This window comes from Triturus cristatus, chromosome 1_1, assembly GCF_964204655.1.
Source record: "Triturus cristatus chromosome 1_1, aTriCri1.1, whole genome shotgun sequence".
Lineage (NCBI taxonomy): Eukaryota > Metazoa > Chordata > Amphibia > Caudata > Salamandridae > Triturus > Triturus cristatus.
The window spans coordinates 1,172,886,250-1,172,907,451 of record NC_140579.1 but is presented as its reverse complement, the minus strand read 5'-3'; the positions used below and the strand labels follow the sequence as shown (position 1 = coordinate 1,172,907,451).

The following is a 21,202-nucleotide window of genomic DNA, read 5'->3' as shown; positions in this document are numbered from 1 at the left end:
TATCCGAATTTGAGGATCTCAGGAGCCAGATCGCAAGGTTGAGCTGAGCTGGGTCCGGGTGCCTGATCTCTCCATGGTTCTGGGTTAGGAGGCATGGCGAGAGGTGTAGCTTTTGGTGTGGTACTACCGAGAGTTCCAGCAGTGTGGTGTACCACGGTTGTCTGGCCCATGTTGGAGCTACTAGGATCAGTGTGAGGGAATGCTGTTGTAGCTTTCGCATCACTAATGCAATTAGTGGGAGAGATGGAAAGGCGTGCGCAAATTTGCCTGACCAGTTCATCCATATCGCATTGCCTTTGGACAATGGGTGTGGGTATCTGGCGGCGAAGTTTGGGCATTTCTTGTTTTCGTGGGTGGCAAAGAGGTCTATGTGCGGATGCCCCCACATCTGAAAGAACGGGTGAAGAACCTGTGGGTGAAGTTCCCACTCGTGGATCTGCTGCGTCTGTCTGCTGAGCAGATCTGCCATTGTGTTTTGGACTCCTGGTACATGCTGGGCCAGGAGAAAGATTTTGTGTGGAATTGCCCATCTCCATATGCTCTGTGCTAGTTGAGAGAGCTGTGGAGAGTATGTGCCGCCTTGTTTTTGAATGTAGTACATGGCCGTCATGTTGTCTGTGCGAATGAGGACTGCCTTGCCTAAAATCTGTGTTTGAAAGGATTTTAGGGTTAGAAAGATTGCCAGTAACTCCAGATGGTTGATATGGAGTGACTTTTGTTGCAGCGTCCATGTGCCCTGCACTGTGAGATGTAATAGATGAGCTCCCCAGCCGGAGAGCGATGCGTCTGTTGTTAGTATTATTTGTGGAACCGGGTCCAGGAACGGTCGAAAGATTTGTGGTGTTCCACCACTGCAGAGAGCGATGGCTGCGACCGTCTACCAACACCAGATCTGTCAGTTGCCCCTGGGCCTGGTTCCATTGGCACGCTAAGCTCTCTTGGAGTGGACGCATCTGGAGTCTTGCGTGAGGCACTATGAAAATGCAAGAGGCCATCATCCCTATCAGTTGCATAAACACTCTTGCTGGAAGGGAGTATTGAGGTATGAATTTTTGACGCAAAGCCTGAATGCTTGCAATCCTGGCTGGATTGGGGTAGGCTATGGCTTTTGAGGTGTCTATGGTGGCACCGAGGTATTGCTTTATGTGGGATGGTGTTAGCTGGGACTTTTGGTGGTTCACCGTGAAGCTTAGCTGATGAAGTAGTTGGATTGTAGTGGCGGTGTGGTGTACACGTTGGTTGTAGGATGTGGCTTTTATCAGCCAGTCGTCCAAATATGGGAAGACGTGAATGTGCTGTCTTCTGAGGTGTGCCGCCACTACCGCTAGGCACTTGGTGAATACCCTTGGTGCTGTTGTGACCCCGAATGGGAGCACCTTGAACTGGTAGTGTTGCCCGTCCACTACAAATCTGAGGTACTTTCTGTGAGCATGGTGTACCGGAATGTGAAAGTATGCGTCTTTCAAGTCCAGCGTGGTGAGGAAGTCGTTCTGGGAGAGGAGCGGAAGTACCTGCTGAAGCGTTACCATGTGAAAATGGTCTGAATGTATGTATGTGTTTAGGGGCCGGAGATCTAGAATAGGTCGTAGAGTCTCGTCCCTTTTTGGTATTAGAAAATATAGGGAGTAGAACCCTAAATTTTGCTGATTGACGGGAACTTGTTCTATTGGCTGTTTTTGTAGGAGGGAGATTACCTCCTGTTTTAGTAATGTGGAATGTTCTTGTGACATTGGGCGTTGCCTGGGTGGAATGTTTGGGGGGGTAGATGTCAATTCTAGGCAGTACCCTGAGCGAATAATTTGGGTCACCCATTTGTCTGAGGTGATGGTCTCCCAGACCTGAAGGAAATTTTGTAGTCTGCCCCCGACCGGAATGGGATGGTCTGGAGGGAGTGGGGGGGAAGTCATTGGGTAGGCGGTGTGGCAGAGCGGGCGGTATTTGTTTTGCCTCTGCCTTTATTGTTATTGCCCCTATAGCCGCCTCTTTGATAACCCCTTGTGAAGGTGGACTGAGCAGGGGATTTGTAGCAAGTGGACGCGCTATCTGAAGAGTAGACTCTAGCCGTACCCCGAAAGGAAGAGCGGCGAAAGGAGCGCCTAGGAGGGTGTGACTGCAGGGCTCCCATAGATTTTGCTGTATCAGTGTCCTCCTTCATTTTCTCGAGGGCCTCATCTACCTTTGGGCCGAATAGGTGTTCTTGGTCAAAGGGATGATTTAGGATGGAGGCCTGTACCTCAGGTTTGAAACCTGATACTCTCAGCCAAGCATGGCGACGGAGGAGGACGCTAGTGTTAATGGCCCTGGAGGCTGTGTCCGCTGCATCTAAGGCACAGCGTATGGAGTTGTTAGTTATAATCTTACCCTCTTGAATTAATTTAACTGGCCCTATTTTTGTATCTTTCTGGGAGGTGGTGCATTATGGTTTCTAATTCATCATAATGCGCCCTATCGTATCTGGCCAATAGCGCTTGAGTGTTGGCGATACGCCATATATTGGCTGCCTGTGACGCAGTGCGCTTTCCTGACGCGTCTAGTAGCTTTGACTCCTTGTCAGGTGGTGGTGCTTCGCCTGACGCCTGGGAGTTTGACCTCTTCCGTGCAGTGGAAACCACTAGGGAATCTAGTGGCGCTGGCCCTTTGATATAGGCAGGATCAGTGGGGGCAGCTTTGTACTTTTTTTCTAAGCGTGGGTTAATGACCATAGCCCTGACTGGGTCCTTAATAACCTCTGGCGCATGTTTTATCCGCCCCTTGTGCATAGGTAGTATAGAGGTAGACCTATGTGCGGTATCAAAGGTGTCGAGGAGGAAATCCTCCTCCACTGGGTCAGTGTGTAGCTCTACCCCATGATAATGTGCCGCCCTCTGAAGTAGGTGGTGGAAACCTAATGAGTCTTCCGGTGGAGATGGCCTGGAAGGGTAAAGGTCATCTTGTGGGACGTCTGGAATATCTGGATTATTGTAGTTGTCCCATGGGTCTGGGGATCCTGTAGGGGTGGGGTCTTGGGGCACATCCCCTGGATCGTAATATGATCATCATCGTCCGGAGACTGGGTCGGAGAGCGATGAGGTGGGGGTGGAGGGGGCGGAGGTGGAGAGGGTGGAGGAGGAGAGGGTGGAGGAGGTGGGGAAGGCATTCTAAAAGGGGAGGTAGCAGAGTCCTTCCTTTTTGGAGGTGGAGGCGGAGCCGGTTTGTCCAAATGTCTCTTTTTGGAAGAGAGAGACAAATGTCCAGTTTTTGGATCCTTGGTAAGAGTCTTTTGCAAGGGATCCGGTGTAAACAGTTCCTGTGACGATGTTTGTTCCGTCGGTGCCGAAGGTTTCGGGGCCGATGACTTTTTAGGCTTGTCCGTGCCGTGCTTAGCACTGGGCTTGGGAACCTCCGTTTTCTTGGTCGGCGCCGAGGTGGGCTTCGGCGTGGAAGTGTCGGTGCCGAGGGCTTTATGGGGTTTGGTCGGTACAGAGGATGGCGCCGGTACGGAAAGGCTAGGTTTCGACACCGAGGGCTTCGGTGCGGAGCTCGGTGTCGAGGTAGAGGCCGGTTTCTTTTTCGGTGCCGAAGTGTGTTTCTCGGCACCGCTGGAGGGCTGGCTTGAGCCTGAGCCGCCGGAAGGCTTATTTGGCTTCTTCACCGGGCCCGAGGGTGGGGTGTGTGAAGCAGTGTCTCTGGTCTTGCCTAGGCCCGGAGGTGAAGGCGTGACCGAAGCCTTTTTGGGTGTGGCGCGGGTGTGGGAGGGGGTATAGTACTCACGACCCTCTGCGCCGGGGTGATGTCCTCCACATCGGAGTCGTCGGCTTCGGAAGCACTGACGAGGTCCTCTTCGGTGTGCTGCTGTCCCGGGTCTTCGACGTCGTCCCCGAAGATGTCGACTGGAACGGAGGTCAAGGAGTGCGCCATGTTTCGTCTGGCTCTTCGATCTTAAATAGTCTTTTTCGATCTGAAAGACTTGCAGGCCGGACAGTCTCGAGCCTCGTGTTCAGGGGAGAGGCAGAGGTTGCACACCTCATGAAGATCGGTGTGGGGGAATTTGGACCCACATCGAGGGCACTTCTTGAAAGGAGTTATTTCCATCAGCCGGGACCGGAGCTTGGGTAGGCCCGAAGGCCGCCGTCGACGACTGGAATCGAAGATGTGTCAAAGAGAAGGTGATTGAGGAGATCTGGATCTGAACAATACCGCGATAAGCGAGGATTCCGCTTCGATCGTCCAACTGGAAATGTTCGGAACCGGAGCGCGAAGTATTACCTCCGAGCCCGATGGCGGAAAAAAACAATCTGAGGATGGAGCCGAAGCCCATGCGCAATACGATCCAAGGGAGGAGTCACCGACCTCGTGACTTCCAAAGACTTTCCAAGAGGAAAAACAAACTGCAAACATCCGGGCCCAACACCAGATGGCGATCAATGCCAAAGTGTGTAATCTGCAGCTCATATGCCTCGAACAGTTGCTTTCCTTATTGCTATTACATCAATGAGGAGAGTGGGTGAGCTTTAGGCACTACCCATGGAGAAACCATTTTGTCAAGTCCACCAAAACAAAGTTGTCCTTCGCACTAACCCCAAATTCCTACCCAAGGTGGTATGTGCCTTTCACATCAATCAATCTGTTGAATTGCCTGTGTTCTTTCCACAGCCAGATTCAGTGGCAGAACGAGCTCTGCACACATTAGATGTTAAACGAGCATTATTGTATTACATAGAAAGAACAAAACCATTTCGTAACACAAAGGCAATCCTATTTCTAAATCAGGTATTGCTCAGTGGATAGTTAAGTGTATTCAAACATGCTATGCAAAAGCATAGAGGATTTTACCAATACCCCCTAGAGCGCATTCCACCTACAAACTAGGCACTACTATGGCTTTCTTAGGAAACATCCCTATAGCCAACATCTGTAAAGCAGCAACATGGTCTACACCACACACATTCACCAAGCACTATTGTGTAGATGTGTTAGCAAGACATCAAACTAATGTAGGCCAGGCAGTACTTAGAACACTCTTACAGACAACTGCAACAGCTACAGGTTAGCCACTGCTTTGGGAGAATACTGCTCTCTAGTCTATGCAAAGCATGTGATCTACAGCTCACATGCCTCAAACTGATAATGTTACTTACCCAGTAAGCATCTGTCCTTGGCATGTACAGCTGTAAATTCACCTGCGCCCACCCGCCTCCCCGGGTTCCTATAGCTGTTGCAGTTCTCTCATCCTTTATATACATTCACATGGACATCTCTATTCTACTCTTACCAACTCCATTCTCATCCTCTACGGGAAAACAATCTAACATTGGAGTCGATGCCCATGTGCACTATCACCGAAAGGATGAGTCACCTACCTTGTGACTGGAAAGACTTCTTCAAAGAAAAACAAAGTGTAAACATCCAAACCCAACACTAGATGGCAGGAGTATGCAAAGCATGTGAATCTACAGCTCTACATACCAAGAACAGATGCTTACTGGGTAAGTAACATTATCCTTCCAACTCTAACCTAAATGTTATGACAGTGGAATGAATATTAGGCATACTGACAGTTAGTGCTCTTGAAATTAAAACCCAAAAGCACTTTTGTGCATTAAAAGGCAGGATAATAACCTGGCCACAATATGAAAAAATACCTATAAAGGATGGATCAGGAGAGACTGTTGCCTATTAACTTTGCCAATGCTTGTTGTTGTTTTGTTAACACCCCGAGAGTAGCGCCTAGTTACTGTTACGTTTCCACCAGTGTGTTGAAATGTTTGGTATTCGAGCTATTTTCTTTTTTCCATGCTCATGTTGAACGTGTATGTTTTGTTTGCAGCTCCTCCTTGCCGGGGTCTCAGATTGAAGAGACATTTGTGCTTTTCCCAAAATTTGTAGTGGAAGCAACATGTGTTAATTTTGCGAAATTTTGTACAATGGAAGGCTGCTGTTCTTTATAATTATGTTTCATCATTTTTAAACTTAGGAACTCAATCCACACAAATACACCCCACACCATACCACATAATTCCAGTTTGCATAATTTCACTCAACGCCACACACTTCCACGCCACGCAATTAAACTCTACACATTTTTATTCCACACCACTTAATTCAACAACAAACCACATAATTCAACTCAACAACACAATTACACAACACACCACATACATCCAACCCACACCACAGAATTCCACATCATGCCATAAAATTCAGCACACCACATAATTAACCTGCACGACATTCCACAATACCATTCCACGTAATTACACTCTGATGCACAATCCCACTCCACATAATTTCGGTACACTCAATACCACATAATTACTATCCACATAATTCCTCTTCCCATACTGCAACATGATTCCATTACACAAATCCACACCACACAATTAACTATTTCAATCTAATTACCACACCACATACATCCACTCCAAACCAAAACGCATGGGTAAAAGACATTGTCATGTAAAGCGCCAAAAGCTCTAACTCTCACAAATGCGAGACATATTGTATTGCAAATGCATGTTAAACTTGGTAACACTTTCTGGGCATTGGCTGCGCCTCATTAGTGCCAGTTTAACACCCAAATATAGCAATAAGCTACAGAAAATATGAGCAGTCTAGCTTTGCAAAGGGCCTTTTACCACGCAACAACATGTGCCACTTCATTTTTAGTAACTTTTGAACCGTTTCAGCTACAAACAATTTTGTTTTGTTAAAACCTGCAGATTGTGCTGCAGATGATGGATTATGTGGCAAGTCTATAATTATGCAAAAATCACAGCGACCGCACAATCGCATAATTCAAGTGGCCCTGTGTATTAGGCAGTGCCTGATGGGCTGGTCTGATAGACCTGTTTGTGGTCCGGTTTTATGGCCAGGTGGGCCAATTTTACTGTTGATTTTCCTGATATTACCACAATTATTGCCTGTAGCAAACACAAATGCATGCTGTCTCCAATGGCTTGCAAAATACCCATAAAGTGTGCCTTTTCAAGTTCAAAACTGGCCTGATTTGCAAATGTGGGCTACATTTTCTTATTTCTCTGGTTTGGCAATGGGGGTGCCAATTTTGTTGTTGTTTCCCGGGCCTATTTTTTGTCCCAGTCTGACCCTGGTAGTGGGTGTAGACTGGAGCCTCAAGGCTCTTAAGCCCCCATTTCAGGATCGGGACAGATGTAATACCGATCTCGACTGTGGGAAAGGAAAGCTAAAGCAGACTCTAGTTTCAGTAATAGCCGAAAACAGCAACAAGGTAGAGTGAATTATGTGATTCAAACTACGCGTGCATCTTTTCAAAATAATAGCTATCCTGAAGAACTACATGCAAGTGAGACACCGAATGAAGAAAAGAAAAAGCTGTGAAGCTTCATGGACTGGTTAGTAAGCATTAAAAGCGGATGCATCAAAAACAAAATTGTCTGAGAACCAGACCAAGTACAGTTGGTAGGTCAAATAGTTCAAGGCTGTGTGCTAGGCAGTGACTATAGTGAATCTAGTGTGATAATGGAGGGAAGGACTGGAAATGATGCTCTGGAATAAGAATGGTGGTATAAACAAGGGCACAAAATACTTCAGATAGTAACGTCATTTTCAAAGAAATTCGAAACCGGGGTGAAGGTGTGAGCCCAGCGCTGTAGTCCAGTACTGAGGCAGTAACCATTTCTCCTTCTACCTAGAAGAAGTAATGATTACTGCTGAATGACTTGAGAACAAGAACGTCAAGTGTCACAACGGTTGCAAGAATGCTGAACAGGGCAAAGTACATGACTGGAAAGCTTCACTCTACTGGCATAGTAAGTGAGATGTTGTCACTGGACCAACTTGGAGAGAGGAGAGGAGTTAACCTAATGGCTAGGGCGGTCGACCTCGAATCTGGGGAACCGGGTTTGAGTCTCGGCAAGGACGCGCAACAGCCTATGATTCAGGGCAAATCACTTAATCTCCCTGTGCCTAACAAAAAATGAATGTGTCCTCATGTAATGCAACTGGTGCTCGTGTAAAGCGCTCTGATACCCGATACCTTTGGGTCAAGTTCACACTATAAAAAACTCAGTTAAAAAAAAAAAAGGGTCCAGGAACTACTCAATTACTTATCTCACACCCCAGTACACCAGCCACCTGGTTGCAACTGATGGTTTTTCCAGACAATAAACAGGTGCCATACCTAGCCCTGAGTATTTACCCCTGCTCCTGATTCAGGCCCTTGCAGCTCACACCTCCCTCCTTTCCTGGTTGCTCTCTCTCTCTCCTAGAGCTTTCTCTTTCTCTCTCTCCTAGGGATTTCTCTATTTTGTGCCATTCCCTCTGTATTGTGACCTTTGCTCCCACTTTTTGCAGTTGTGTTCCTTTCGATTTCTTTTTGTTGGCCTTGTTCTATTCTTTCTTGCTCACTTTTCTGCTCTGTTTATGCCATTCTCTGTTTTTGTGTCTCTGCCCATTTACGCTCAGTTTTGTATCTCTCGGCCGTGATTTTGTCCTTTTGTTTTGTGACATTTCTGAGCCATATCCTTTGTTTTCCTGCTCTTATCTTCCACCGAGCACTCCTTACCTATTCTTGCTCTCCCGCGCCCCTCCTCATCCCCGATCCCTGCGCTCTTACACCCTCCTCCTGCAACCTACTTAATGTCAGCCACAGCGTGGACACGCCTCGGCCGCCCCAGCACCAGGAATCCTGGTCCTACTCCACCAGTGGTGACCCTCTTATGCACTCAAACCTGACCACCGCTGTCTGTCCTGCTGATGCATTGCACCACACACCAACCAAGGAGCATTCTCCTGCACCTTCTGCAATTGCTCATGCACTATCCACACCAACAGTACTCTTCTCCTTGATCAAAAGCACACAACCCTTCCCCATCGCACAGATCAGACACTTCCCACATAACATCCGCACACTCATGCATGCTCCTCAATGCCTGCTAATATCCATCGAACCCACACCTATTACCTGGACTTACCACCCCCTTGTCAAGCTCAGCATTGCTATCCTGCTCCAACGCACACTTACCACTGCCAGAACAGCCCACTGCAACTGTAACAACGTCCTAAACAAAGACTGGACTTTCATTCTTAACACCCATGCACCTGAACACAGTAACATCCTCTACAAAGCCAACAAGAATTTCAACAGTTGTATCGCCTCCTGCACCGAAGCCCTAGTCCCCCTTCAAGCTAAACAGCATGATGAGATCCAAACCCCAATCCAGTTGGTACAGGAGGAACTCAGGCTGATGAAGCACCACTGCAAATAACTTGAGCTCAGAAGGAGACAGAGCAAAAACAACAAGGATAGAAGAACTTTCAAGACATTAGACGGTACCACCAAATGACCTAGACCACTATACATAGCACATTGGTGGACCGGATCGAATCCAGTGCCAAAAGAAGAAAGGAGATCTTCGCTGTTGTGAAGGACTTCACTTTATCAGCAGCTGCCTCCAACTTTACCACCCCCTCACAGGAACTCTGCAACAACCTCTCCTTATAATCACCACCATATACAGCACTCCAACTCGCAGCCTAACCCGACTGATCTCGTCCAAATAGCGGACACTAACCTCAAGAAGTCCATCCACTGCGGGGCTCTGTCTTACCCTTGTCCCACCACGCTTACTCTACCCACTAGTGCCATGCTCACACCCATCCTGAAAAACTCCCATCTCCTCAGCGACCTTCCCTTAAACTTGGAAACACGCTACATCCCTCTCCTTGCTGAAGAAACCCACAATGCACCTCTCTGCGCTCATTGCAAAGCGACCTCCCTGCTTCTAGATTTAGCCTAGGTATTAAGGAGTCATTTACAGACACTTCACCATTTGCCCCAACAACCACCAACTCCTCAACATCGCCCAGTCTGGAGGCAGACCTAACCAGAGCACAAGACCGCACATATCGCCTCCATGCAGGAAATCTGCCTGATCCTGGTGGATTTTGTGTGTGAAACCCACATGGTGGATATTGTGCGTGCACATCGGCCTCCTGGACCTCTCCTCCGCATTTGACACAGTAGTCACCCATCCTGTCATCATGCAACACCTGAATGACACTGTAATCAAAGGGCCTGGAGCTCTGCTGGATTATGCTCCTTCCTTACTTGCTGGACACGGTCAGTCTAGCACCTTTCACCTGTGACCACCATGACCTCATCCGCTGAGTCCCTCAAGGCTCCTCCCTGAGCCCTGCTCTTTTCAAAGCGTACATGATCCCACTTGCAAACATTATCTGCTCCCACAACATCAACGTCCTCTCCTATGCTTACGACACGCAACTCATCCTCTCTCTCATGGACAAGACTCCCAGCACCCAGAACAAATTCATGATTTGCATGACCAAAATCGCTGACTGGAAGAAGTTGGAAGCTGAGCTCTGGCAAGACTGAATTCATGAACTTCGGAAAAGGCTCCTCACCGTGGGATTCCTTCAGGTGGTCTACAGATTTTAGACTAAATCCCGCCAGCACCAAGAACCTCGGAATCATCATCAACTCCAAACTCAACGTAACTACCCAAATCAACGCTGTCACTACCTCGTGTGTTCGTTCACACCTTGAAGATGCTGAGGAAGATTTTCATATGGCTCCCAATCAACCTCTAGAAAACAGTCACCTACAGCCTCTTCACAAGCAGGCCGTACTACAAGAACACCCGTATGCCGGGATCTACAAGGCAGTCATAAGGAGTCTGCAGATCATTTGGAACTACCCTGCAAGATTCACTCTCAACCTACCATAGCACACTCACATCTCACCCCACCTCCAAGAGCTAAACTGGCTACCCATACACAAGTGAGTATATTTCAAACTCCTGACGTACACCTCCAAAGCACCACACAACTTAAGCACTGCATACCTCAACAAATACATCCACTATCACTGACCTTCGAGGCATCTCCACACAGTAGAACTCCTACTGCCACGCATGCGTTTGTGTACAGAAAACCAGAGCCAGTGATCGAGCCTTCGCCTTCATCACTCCTAAGGTTTGGAGCACCTTGCTGCTAAACATCCAAGTTTTCTCCCCTTCTATTGAATTTGGCAAGAAGCTGAAGTACTGGCTCTTCGAGTAATCTTGCTAAGCCCTGGGCTGGCAAGACGGTAACCTGCTCTGCACCAGGATACCCTATTGGATGATAGCGCACTCTACAGATGCATGACATGACATTTATTACAGTGGCCCTAAGTTAGGAGCAGAGACTACACTTTTGTAGCCACCCTATCCTCAGACAGTTCAAAGGTAGCTCCTACAAAGGGTCAGGTCTGCACATCTGAAGTTCTTTTGACCAAAACTCATCGGTTTTAATGGAAGTGTGATTTGTAAAATCACACCTGCTGTGTTTTCCGGGGCTTTTTCATCCTCAAAACAAGCTTGGTACTGAAATTTCTACCACCAAGCATTACCCGAAACTCAGATTTTTCCCACATCTTATACCTATTAGTGCAAACTGTTTTATTTGTTCCCTAAATGTATCCCATGGACTGAATGTGATGCTTATTCCTGCCGCACCAGCCTTCCTCAATAAACAAGTTCTACACATCGCACAATTTCCTCAAACAGAACACCTGTCCACTTGATTGCTAACAAAAGGCTGCAAAATATCACAGAATTGCGGACAAGAGATATGTGTCAAATTATGGACACAAACCTCATGAATCCCTTCTACTGCGGGGCTTCGTCTTACCCTTGCCCCTCCAAGCCTACTCTAGAAGACCTCTACCCATCAGTGCCATACTCGAACCCATCCTGTACAACTCCATCTCCCCAGCGACCTTTCCATAAATCTGGAAACGCGCTACAGTCCTGCCCTTGCTGAAGGAACCCACAGCCTACCACTCCGTGCTCGTTAACTACAGAGCGATTCCCTGCTTCTGTACCAAGCCTAGGTATTGGAGAAAATCATTAGCAAACAACTCACCAATTACCTCAGCAACCTCCAACTCCTCAACATGACCCAGTCCGGATGAAGACTTAACCACAGCACGTGACCGCACTCATCGCCTCCATGCATTATATCCGCCTGATCCTGGAGGATATTTCTTGTGGAGCCCACATGGTGAATATTGTGAATGCACATCGTCCTTACGGCCGTCTCCTTAGCATTTGAGACAGTCTCCCATCCTGTTGTCATGCAACGCCTGCACGGCATTGGAATCAAAGGGCCTGGAGCTCTGCTGGATTATGCTGCTTCCTGACTTGCAGGACAAAGTCCGTCTAGCACCTTTCACCATTGACCACCATGACCTCGTCTGCAGAGTCCTATAAGGTTCCTTACTAAGCGCAACTCTTTTCATGCTTGCATCATCCCACTTGCCAACATCATCCACTCCCACAACATCAACGTCCTCTCCTATGCGGTCGACATGCAACTCATCCTCTCTCTCACGGACAAGACTCCCAGCACCCAGATTTCAAATTCATGATTTGCATGACCAAAATTGCCGATTGGATGATGTCGAACTATCTGAAGCTGAGCTCAAGCAAGACTGAAATCATGCACTTTGGAAAAGGCTCTTCGCCATGGGATTCTACCTGGTGGTCAACAGAACTTAAATCTAATCCATCCACGCCAAAAACTTCGGAATCATCATGAACTCCAAACTCGACATGACCACCCAAATTAATGGCGTCACTGCCTCATGTGTCCAAATCCTAAAGATGCTGATGAAGATTTTCAGATGGCCCCCACTCAATCTCCAGAAAACAGTCACCTGCGTCCTCGTCACCAGCAGATTGGTCTACAAGAACACACATACGCCGGGATCAACAAGGCAATTATCAGGAGGCTGCAGACCATACCGAACTATGCTGACAGACTCGCTCTCAACCTACCAGGGCGCACTCGCATCTCGCCCCACCTCCAAGAGCTACACTGGCTACCCATACACAAGTGAGTAAATTTCAAACTCCTGATGCACACTTCCAAAGCACTACACAACTTGAGCACTGGATACTTCAACAAATACATTCATTTCAACGATCTCCATTTGGCCATACACCTACATGTCCCTTGCATACGGAAAAGCAGAACCAGTGGTTAAGCCTTCTCCTTTATCGCTCCTAAAGCTTTATGCAACCTGCCACTAAACATCCAAGTCTCCTCCCCTTCTATTGAATTCTTGCCCTTCGAATAATCCTGCTAAGCCCTAGGCTGGCTAGACTATAACCTGCTCAGCACCAGGATACCCTATCGGGTGATAATGCACTGTACAAATCCATATAACACAACACATTTATTGCAGTGGTTCTAAATTAGCAGCAGATACTACACTTTTGAAGCCATTTTATCCACAAGCAGCTGCACAGCAGCTCCCAGAAAGGTTCAGCTCTGCACATATGAAGTTATTTTTATCAACACTCATCTGATCCGAGGTTCGTGTGATTTGTAATATCGACTGTGGTTCAGTTTGTGTGGTATGGTAATTCTGAACCTCCTATGGCAATGTCTTCACTCATAGACTCCAGTTACCTGATAATGGCCTGTTGTGAATTAAGTCTATTCACCTCACCGGCTATAGATCAGTTATTATTAGACTCATTTCTTTCCAAGGTGCCACAAGTGGAAATGCTCCCGTTCTTGCACTTACTTTATTTCTCCTGCATTTGGTGTATTCTTACTTGAAACTCTTTCTTTCACAGTTCCCTTCAGTGTTTAACAGCCATGGGCCGCTCACGATTTCAAACTTAGAAGGACCTTCTACTCCTGGAACTTTCTCCCCAGACCTTCAGAAAACCTAACGCAAAGTGAACACGAGACAAACTGGGAAACAGCAAAAAAGCCAGACCAGACTGGTTTGGTTTTATATTTTCAATATGCAACTTGAAATTTCTGAATGCTTACAGAGAACCATATATTTGTAACTCTTTTTTTGTATAATTTTTACAGCGAGCACTGCTAAAAATGTCTATATTCTGAAGGCTGCCGGAAAGAGACAGAGGCTTTGAAGAGCCGTACCTTGTTGAGATGCGTTGATTGCAACCTCATACTTGAGGAATGGAGCATCTATTGCTGACTCCCTCATTCGTGGGACAAGTAATCCTTTACACGTGTTATACAACGGGATGAAAAAGGAGGTTAAGTGACAGAAGTAGAAGACTGATCTAAATGTACGTACTTCTTGTCTTTAACAGGTTCTAAACCTTTATTTTGTGTTCTTTCCAAAGAACGAGCACTTAAGGATTTATTTCAGAAGTAACAGAATGTATGAAAACTTGCTTATTCTCGAGTACATCCATCTCGTTCCTAGGGCCAACCGCACAGTTTCATCCAGGACGCCTCTTGCCCACAAGCATCATCCTCCATCAGGAGTAGAGAAGACATTCTCAGCAAGTTTTGAATGGCTTTTGCAATTATGCAGAACTGTTCAAAATAATAAAGACCATGAGACCTGCCAGAAGAAAATAAACTATTAAATAGAACTTAAGGCATTTAGAAAATATCTGTCAGTGTGAAGTTTTAGTGAATGAATGAATACCAGCCACGATCATCCATACATTACAGCGTGGTCAATCCTCCTCTCTCCTCCTCTCCCTCTTCTTCTCCTCCTCCTCCTCCTCTCCTTTTCCTCCTCTTCTCCTCCTCCTCCTCCTCCTCCTCCTCTCCTTTTCCTCCTCTTCTCCTCCTCTTCCTCCTCCTCCTCCTCCTCCTCCTCCTCCTCCTCTCTCCTCCTCTCCCTCCTCTCCCTCTTCTCCTCCTCCTCCTCCTCCTCCTCCTCCTACTCTCCTCCTACTCTCCTCCTCCTCCCCTTCTCGTCCTCCAGATACCAAACCGAGCTAGACAGTAGGTATTTTGGTATTGTGTTTTTCACACTTGGAACGTTAAACTCCCAGTAATTACATTCAAACGTGCACTTCTGACAACAGCACCTTTGTCGAGATGGCATAAGAAAAAAGGAGGATACATTTATTGTTTAAAGTGTGCTTTCCCTTTTAGTGAAGAAAATCTGCCCCAGGACTATTTTTGGTGTTACTTTAATTGCCGAGAAGGAAAATCAGAGTTGTGGAGTTGTCTCTTTTTTCTCGGTTGTTAAGATAATCAAATCGGACTGCTCTCAGCCATGGCACATATTATGTTATCAATCTGTAATAGCAGTGTAAATATAGGACACGAGTAGGTTGTGTATTGTTAAGGAGGGAAAAGAAATATGGAAACCGGATAATACTGCGGGTTCTTACGCAGTCAGAAAAATTCTACTTGGGCAACCCAGCTTTTGAGGGTTCCGTTTTGAACTTTTGCGGAACGTCTGCTCACAAAAAATGTTGCCAGATTCCTTAGCAATCGTTTGCTTGCATAATACATTGTGTTGTCTTTATAATTATAGTCCAGAGTTAACCGAAACAATCTTGCACCTTGTTAAGCAAAAAATGGGCACCGCATACAGGAGTTGTCTTATATTTGCTGAATTCCCCAAAGCATAATAAAATGAAAGGAGAAAGTGCCATAAATGGTGCATGTTTCTTATTGTTTAGGGAGTAAAAATATGATAGTTCATGTTCCCAGCATGAGTAGTTTTCTTAAATTCGCAGTTAAGGCATTGTATAAGGAAACAAATTATTTCAAATGTAAACTTATCTTAAATGTTCACTTTTGCACCTATCATGTCAAGCAGTGAGTATTTGTATTAAGAGCACTGGTCTTAGAATTGACAGAATGTAACATACATTAGTTTCAGTTTTACTTTTGACAAATGGAATAAGCGACCATAGACCAGATTAAGGGAGCAAAGATGTTTACAATATATTTGGATTCTGTAAAATATGGCTTTGTTTAGGTCTCCATGGCAGTAAAAATCATTAGTTTTTTTCCCTTCCATGCCATATTTTCCCTAATTCAACTTACAAGGCTGTTGAAGGTTATGTTTTACAATGGAGTATATTAACAGTAACAAGGACAGTTTGGTCAAGCGCATGCTGCATAATTTCAGTCTCAACTCATTTTTTTTTTTTTGATGAGCACAACAAAAGGAAATTTGTTCCTTGAGGCTGAATTTATACAAGGTTAAGTTACACACCAATTGTTCATGTTTTACTTGAAAGTGGGTAGAAAGAACCTTTTGTGGAGCACTGGTAAGGTCGGAGATAGTTTGGTCTGTCACTGGTCAAGGAAGAAGTCTACAATAATCAGTAGACAACATGTATAAAAATCATGGGCCTGATTCACAAAACCTAATTGTAAATTTCTGCGTGCAAAGATCTGCACCAATGTGTTTGCACATGTAGCTTGTTATCGCTTTCTGAAAACAAAAAGGTATGTGTTGGAAGTATTCATTTTTCCTAACTTCTTTTTGTACTAATGTTTTCCAGAACCCTAAAAATACATTGAAAAAAATCTGTATATGTGGCGTTCAGGAATTTTAATTGAATTTTCTAAATGTTCTAATTGGTGTCTATCTCCTGCTCACTTTCACCCTGGTTCATTTAAGTACAAGTTTAGAAAGGATGAGAAGTGTGGCAAACACGTTTCAAATAAATGAGTACCCACAAAAACCGAACTCTATGGGAATAAACCTCATTTACAGAGGCCTGTTTCTGAAAACCTCCTCAAAGCACCATGATTGCCGAGCAGGATGACTGTGTTTCTAATATTTCTGCATGAAAATATGACAATAAAACCTTTGGATTTCCGTTTTCACCGTATATGTACAAAGGGTGTTGAGAACCAGGTGCCAACCTAAACACATGAACTAGTTGAATATATTGATTACATTACGGGCTGAGAGGATTACAATGCAAGTTAGCTGCAATGTTTTGCCCTTTAATGTCCAGGAGTATTGCATTTTGTTGTTCCTAGCATTTTTCCTGTGTTCTACAGTCTTGCAAATGAACCTCTTTGTTTTTTCCTCCGCTTTCTTTTCTCTATAAAGGCAGTGTTTTTTTCTGTCACGTCTGATTGCATTATAGGTTTGTGGCACTGTTTTTTCGTATGTTACCCAAGATTGTTTTGTAATTATGAGCTTCTGTGTGGGCATGTGGGGTGTCACTGGATTGGAATACAGGATAATTTATGTTTGTTTTTACCTCCTTATAGTGTACCACCGATTTGCATCGAAAGTATAAGTAAGTTTTTCTACGTTCCCGGCATTACCTTGTTAGTTACCAACAGGTTTTTCTTGTTTTCCACAGGAACGCACTCTAAATGTACATCTTTGGCCCAGTTTAATTGAGAGCGAGAAGTCTGATTCTTTTATAGCTTGTGTGTAAGTAACCCTTCCGTTTTAGATTACCACATGTGTGAGATCTGGAATTCCCCAAGGCCAGTCCTTTGACTCACTTCCTTGAGAACATCTATGGTTTAGCAAGCAGACTTTATCCTCTCCGCCTTTCTTGTTTCTGTTTCTCTCTGGTTGTGATGTGGCAGGGAAGGGAAAAGGTGCTGTATGCTTTATTTGCCTACTACCAATACAGCCAGAGGTGCTGTGTGCTTTATTTGCTTACAACCTAGTGGTTGTAAGCAAATGAAGCACACAGTACCTCTTCCCTCTCCTGTCATCTCACAACCAGTGAGTAATGCAAACAAGAAAGACCGGGAGGATAAAGTCTGCTTGCTAAATCAAAAGCCAACTTTGACAAGACATAGGTATCTCATACCTACTTTTAGCCTTGAGTAGTTTAGGGTTATTATTGATTGTGTGTCCATTGTGTATCCTTGAATTAAGACACAGTTGTAGTGTCTGCAAACTTTCCATAACAAAGAGGGCTTGAATTATTTAACTAACTCCCTGACAGAGAAAGAGTATAACATTCAAAGGCACTTACAAGTTTATTAAGTGATTTAGAGTAGTGTTTTTTAACTTTTGTCTCCTGTAGACCCCTTTAATCATTACTGGAACTCTGGGACCCCACTTAATCATTTTTGGAATCTGGGGACGCCGACTTAAGCAGTTTTGATGATTTGAACCACAGAACAATAAACAAAAAATGCAAAATAAGCATTCATCAAACAAATGTTGAAATATTTTATTTAATACTCAAATAAATATAAAAAATAAATACAAAATTTAATGGGGAAGGTTGGCGCTATCTGAAATTCATTTGAGGCCACTCCACGTCCATGTTCTGTTTAATGCACTTGCACTGCTCTCTCAAATCAATCTGAGGATACTAACTTAATTTTTAGTCTCCAATTTTAAATTACTTCAAATTTACAGAATGCTTTAAAAATGTAAATGTTTGCTTCTTTACATACACTTTATTAATCTGTTTATATTATTTAATTTCCTAAGACGTTGCGGACCTCAGAGTAGGATTTGCGGATCCTCAGTGGTCCCTGGACCACACGATTAAAAAAAACTATTTTTTAATTAGAGAGTATGAACTGTGTCATGCAAGACATGTTTAATATGAGCACTTGGTGTTTTCTGTTTCGAAATTGGACAACGAGACCTATCAAAATCTGACCTACATGTAGCCTTAGTCTTGATTTGCACGTGTTGCTCCCTTTCTGTTCTTGTCTGTAGTCTTCAGATCTTCTATTTTTGTATTTTAGCAGGAATGCAGGTGTTTGAAACATGGTGCTAGTGCTGATTCACTCTAACCATTGTTTTTAGGTCTCGGCTAGCGTGGCTGCGCACATGCGCAGCTCGCTTGGCGAGATTTAATGATTCTGAGGGAATTCTGTAAAGGCCTTCAAGCCCCGCCCCTCTTTCCCATTGGCTGGCATCACCGTTTATGCTAAACGGTGGCCAGCCATTGGGGAAGAGCACTTTGTGACGTAGACTTTTCCATTTTTCAGACGGCCCACTTGGACGGGCTCGTCTGACTTCCTCCCGTCGCAAAAGGTTTCTTATCTTTATGGGGCCATGTGTTTAAACACATGGCCCCATAAAGACAAGAAATCGTATGCAGCGCAGTCCTCTTTCACTTTCGGGACCGTGCGTTTTTTTTTTCTAAAGCGACAGGGTGTCTACACGGCCATGTGACTGGGCCGCACCACTGCGCACTGGAGACTGAGAGCAGAGCCGGGGGCTTCCAGCCAGGGACAGGGCTGTTGCTGGGAAGCAGTTAGATCTCTTATGTTTCTGCCTGCAAGTTGCACGTTGCTTTTCTCGTCCGTTTGCTTTTCTCAAACCTGCACCGTCTGTGTTGCATCCGCCCACCTTTTTCCTGTGTTTTTCCCCCCCCCCCCCCCCCCATCCGTGCCCTTACGGGTTGCTTACGCCTCCTCCCCGTACATCTGTGTTGATTCTGCTGTCACCTGCGCCCCCATTTACCAGTAATTTTTCTATCTAAACCCAAGCGCCTCTTTAATTGTAATCATTGCCGTTAGGAATTTAGGTAATTGTGCTCGTTTTCTGTGAGATTTTGGGTGATTTTAGGTATGTCAGATAAGTATGCAAGCGGTCGTGTAAACTTTTACATTGCTCCAGGCAAGTGAAAGAGAGCCGGGGAGACTTAATACTGACAATATCCAAATCCTCCGATGTTCCGCAGTGGCGCAGAAGAGAGAGAAGTGGGGGGGGATGTTGTGCTCTTTGTTACGTACACGGCCCACCATCACCATCTTAAAGAATTACCCATCAGTGCCCATTCCTCAAACTGCTCACTGAGCAAGTTCCTCGTACTACCGGTCTGTTCCAGCACCCCACAACTCCCTCCAGTACATGTTTCCCGTGCCCTCCAGTACATGTTTCCCGTGCTTCCCATCGATGTTAGCGCCTCACGTGAGGAGCTAGCGCCATATCGTTCACTGACCGGTAGATCCAGCGTCTCACACAGCTCTGCAGTGCCATTCGCTTATGCTGCCCACAAGATTCCTGGAGTGGGCATTAATGGAAGTCCCTTACGCATCCCGTCAATTTCACCATCTCAGACTGCCCGCCAGGTCAGTTCCATTTCCATTTTATAACACAAACCCCCAGCTCCAGCAAATATTGCCCATCATTGTCAGATTTTCATTTTCACAGCGATCCAATGGTTCAACTCCTCATACTGCCTACTAGTGTTATCTTTTCACACTGATCCGCAGCCATCTCTTCAGATTGCCCACCAGTGTCATCTTCTCACACTGACCACCAGTTTCAGCTCCACATACTGCCCACCAATGCCAGCTCTTCAAAGTGACCCCAAGTTCCAGCTCCTCATATTGCCCACCAGTGTCCTCTTCTCACACTGACCCCCAGTTTCAGCTTTTATTGTTCACCATTGTCATCTTCTCACACTGACCCCCAGTTTCAGCTTTTATTGTTCTGCTCCAGCTACTTTTACTCCTCACCGGTGTCAGCTTTTCACACTCACGCCCAGCTCCTTTTACTTCCCCCGTGTCATTTTCTCATACTGATCCACAGTTCCAGCTTCTCATACTGCCCACCAGTGTCATTTTCATACGCTGATCCCATACCCAGCTGTTATTGCCCACCAGTGCCAGCTTCCCACACTGTCCCCCAGCTCTAGTTACTCATACTGCCCACAGGGCCAGCTTCTCACACTGACCCCCAGTTTCAGCTTTTATTGAAAATGCAATAGGTCTCGCCTTTTAATTAAGATAGTCATTTGCTTTGCTAATGGTATTGTACAGCAAAGCAAATGGCTTTAACTTAATTAAAGGCGAGACCTATTGCATTTTGTAATGCTTGTTTTTCTGGCTGACTAGAATCATCCTTGTGGAAATCGTTTGTTTATTGAAATTCTGCAAAATCTTTATTTATAAAGCGCACACATACCTCATAAAGAAGTATCCTGGTGCTAAAGAGGTAGCAAAGAAGTAGTGGGAAACAAACCGCATGTAAATGTGGGGTCTAGGCTTGTCTTTAGCTATGTCCTGAATATGATTAGATTGGGTTCAGCCCATAGGCCTCAATCCATGGTCTGAATTCTTGGATGTCACCACTGCCTGTGAGCAACCTCCAATCCTGATGCCGTAATTTTGAGTGAAGAGTCTGCACTGGAAAGTACTAGGAAAACAAAGACCGCGTGTAGCTCTCTTGTGTAGGAGTGTAGATGGTCTTGAGACACAGGCACCATGCTCTGAATAGGCTTCTTTTAGAAATAGGTAGCTAGTGAAGCTGATGCAGGTGCTAGAAATATATTGTCTATTCAGTGCAAGGAGTAAGTGAGCTGCCTCATTTCTGACCACCTGAAGCTTTTGCAACAAATGTTCAGAGATGTCTACCAACGAGCACTAATCAACCCTGTATATTACTAAGGCTTGTATGAGACTTTTCCTGTAAGACTAAAGCAGAAATGGAAGAATCTACCTTATTATACTCAAAAGACGGTTGCAGGTGGAGGTTAGAAAATGT

At 45.4% G+C, this 21,202-nt stretch overlaps 1 protein-coding gene across 10 annotated transcripts in view; it reads left to right on the top strand.

The window, feature by feature from the left end:
* LOC146871807 (ETS domain-containing protein Elk-4-like) overlaps positions 1-21,202 on the top strand; it is a 321,519-nt gene that overhangs the window by 102,412 nt on the left and 197,905 nt on the right. For 2 of the 10 annotated variants that reach the window (XM_085651559.1, XM_085651588.1), the window contains 2 exons: positions 13,605-14,072; positions 16,993-17,021. The exons of 3 other annotated variants lie outside the window; for them this stretch is intronic. In XM_085651559.1, coding sequence (XP_085507685.1) covers positions 13,605-13,703 — 99 coding nt within the window. In that variant the 3' untranslated portion in view covers positions 13,704-14,072; positions 16,993-17,021. Of the gene's footprint in view, positions 1-13,604; positions 16,848-16,992; positions 17,022-17,087; positions 17,162-21,202 lie in introns of those variants that run through there. 5 more of the 10 variants (XM_085651526.1, XM_085651530.1, XM_085651568.1 and 2 more) reach the window with 3 other exon arrangements.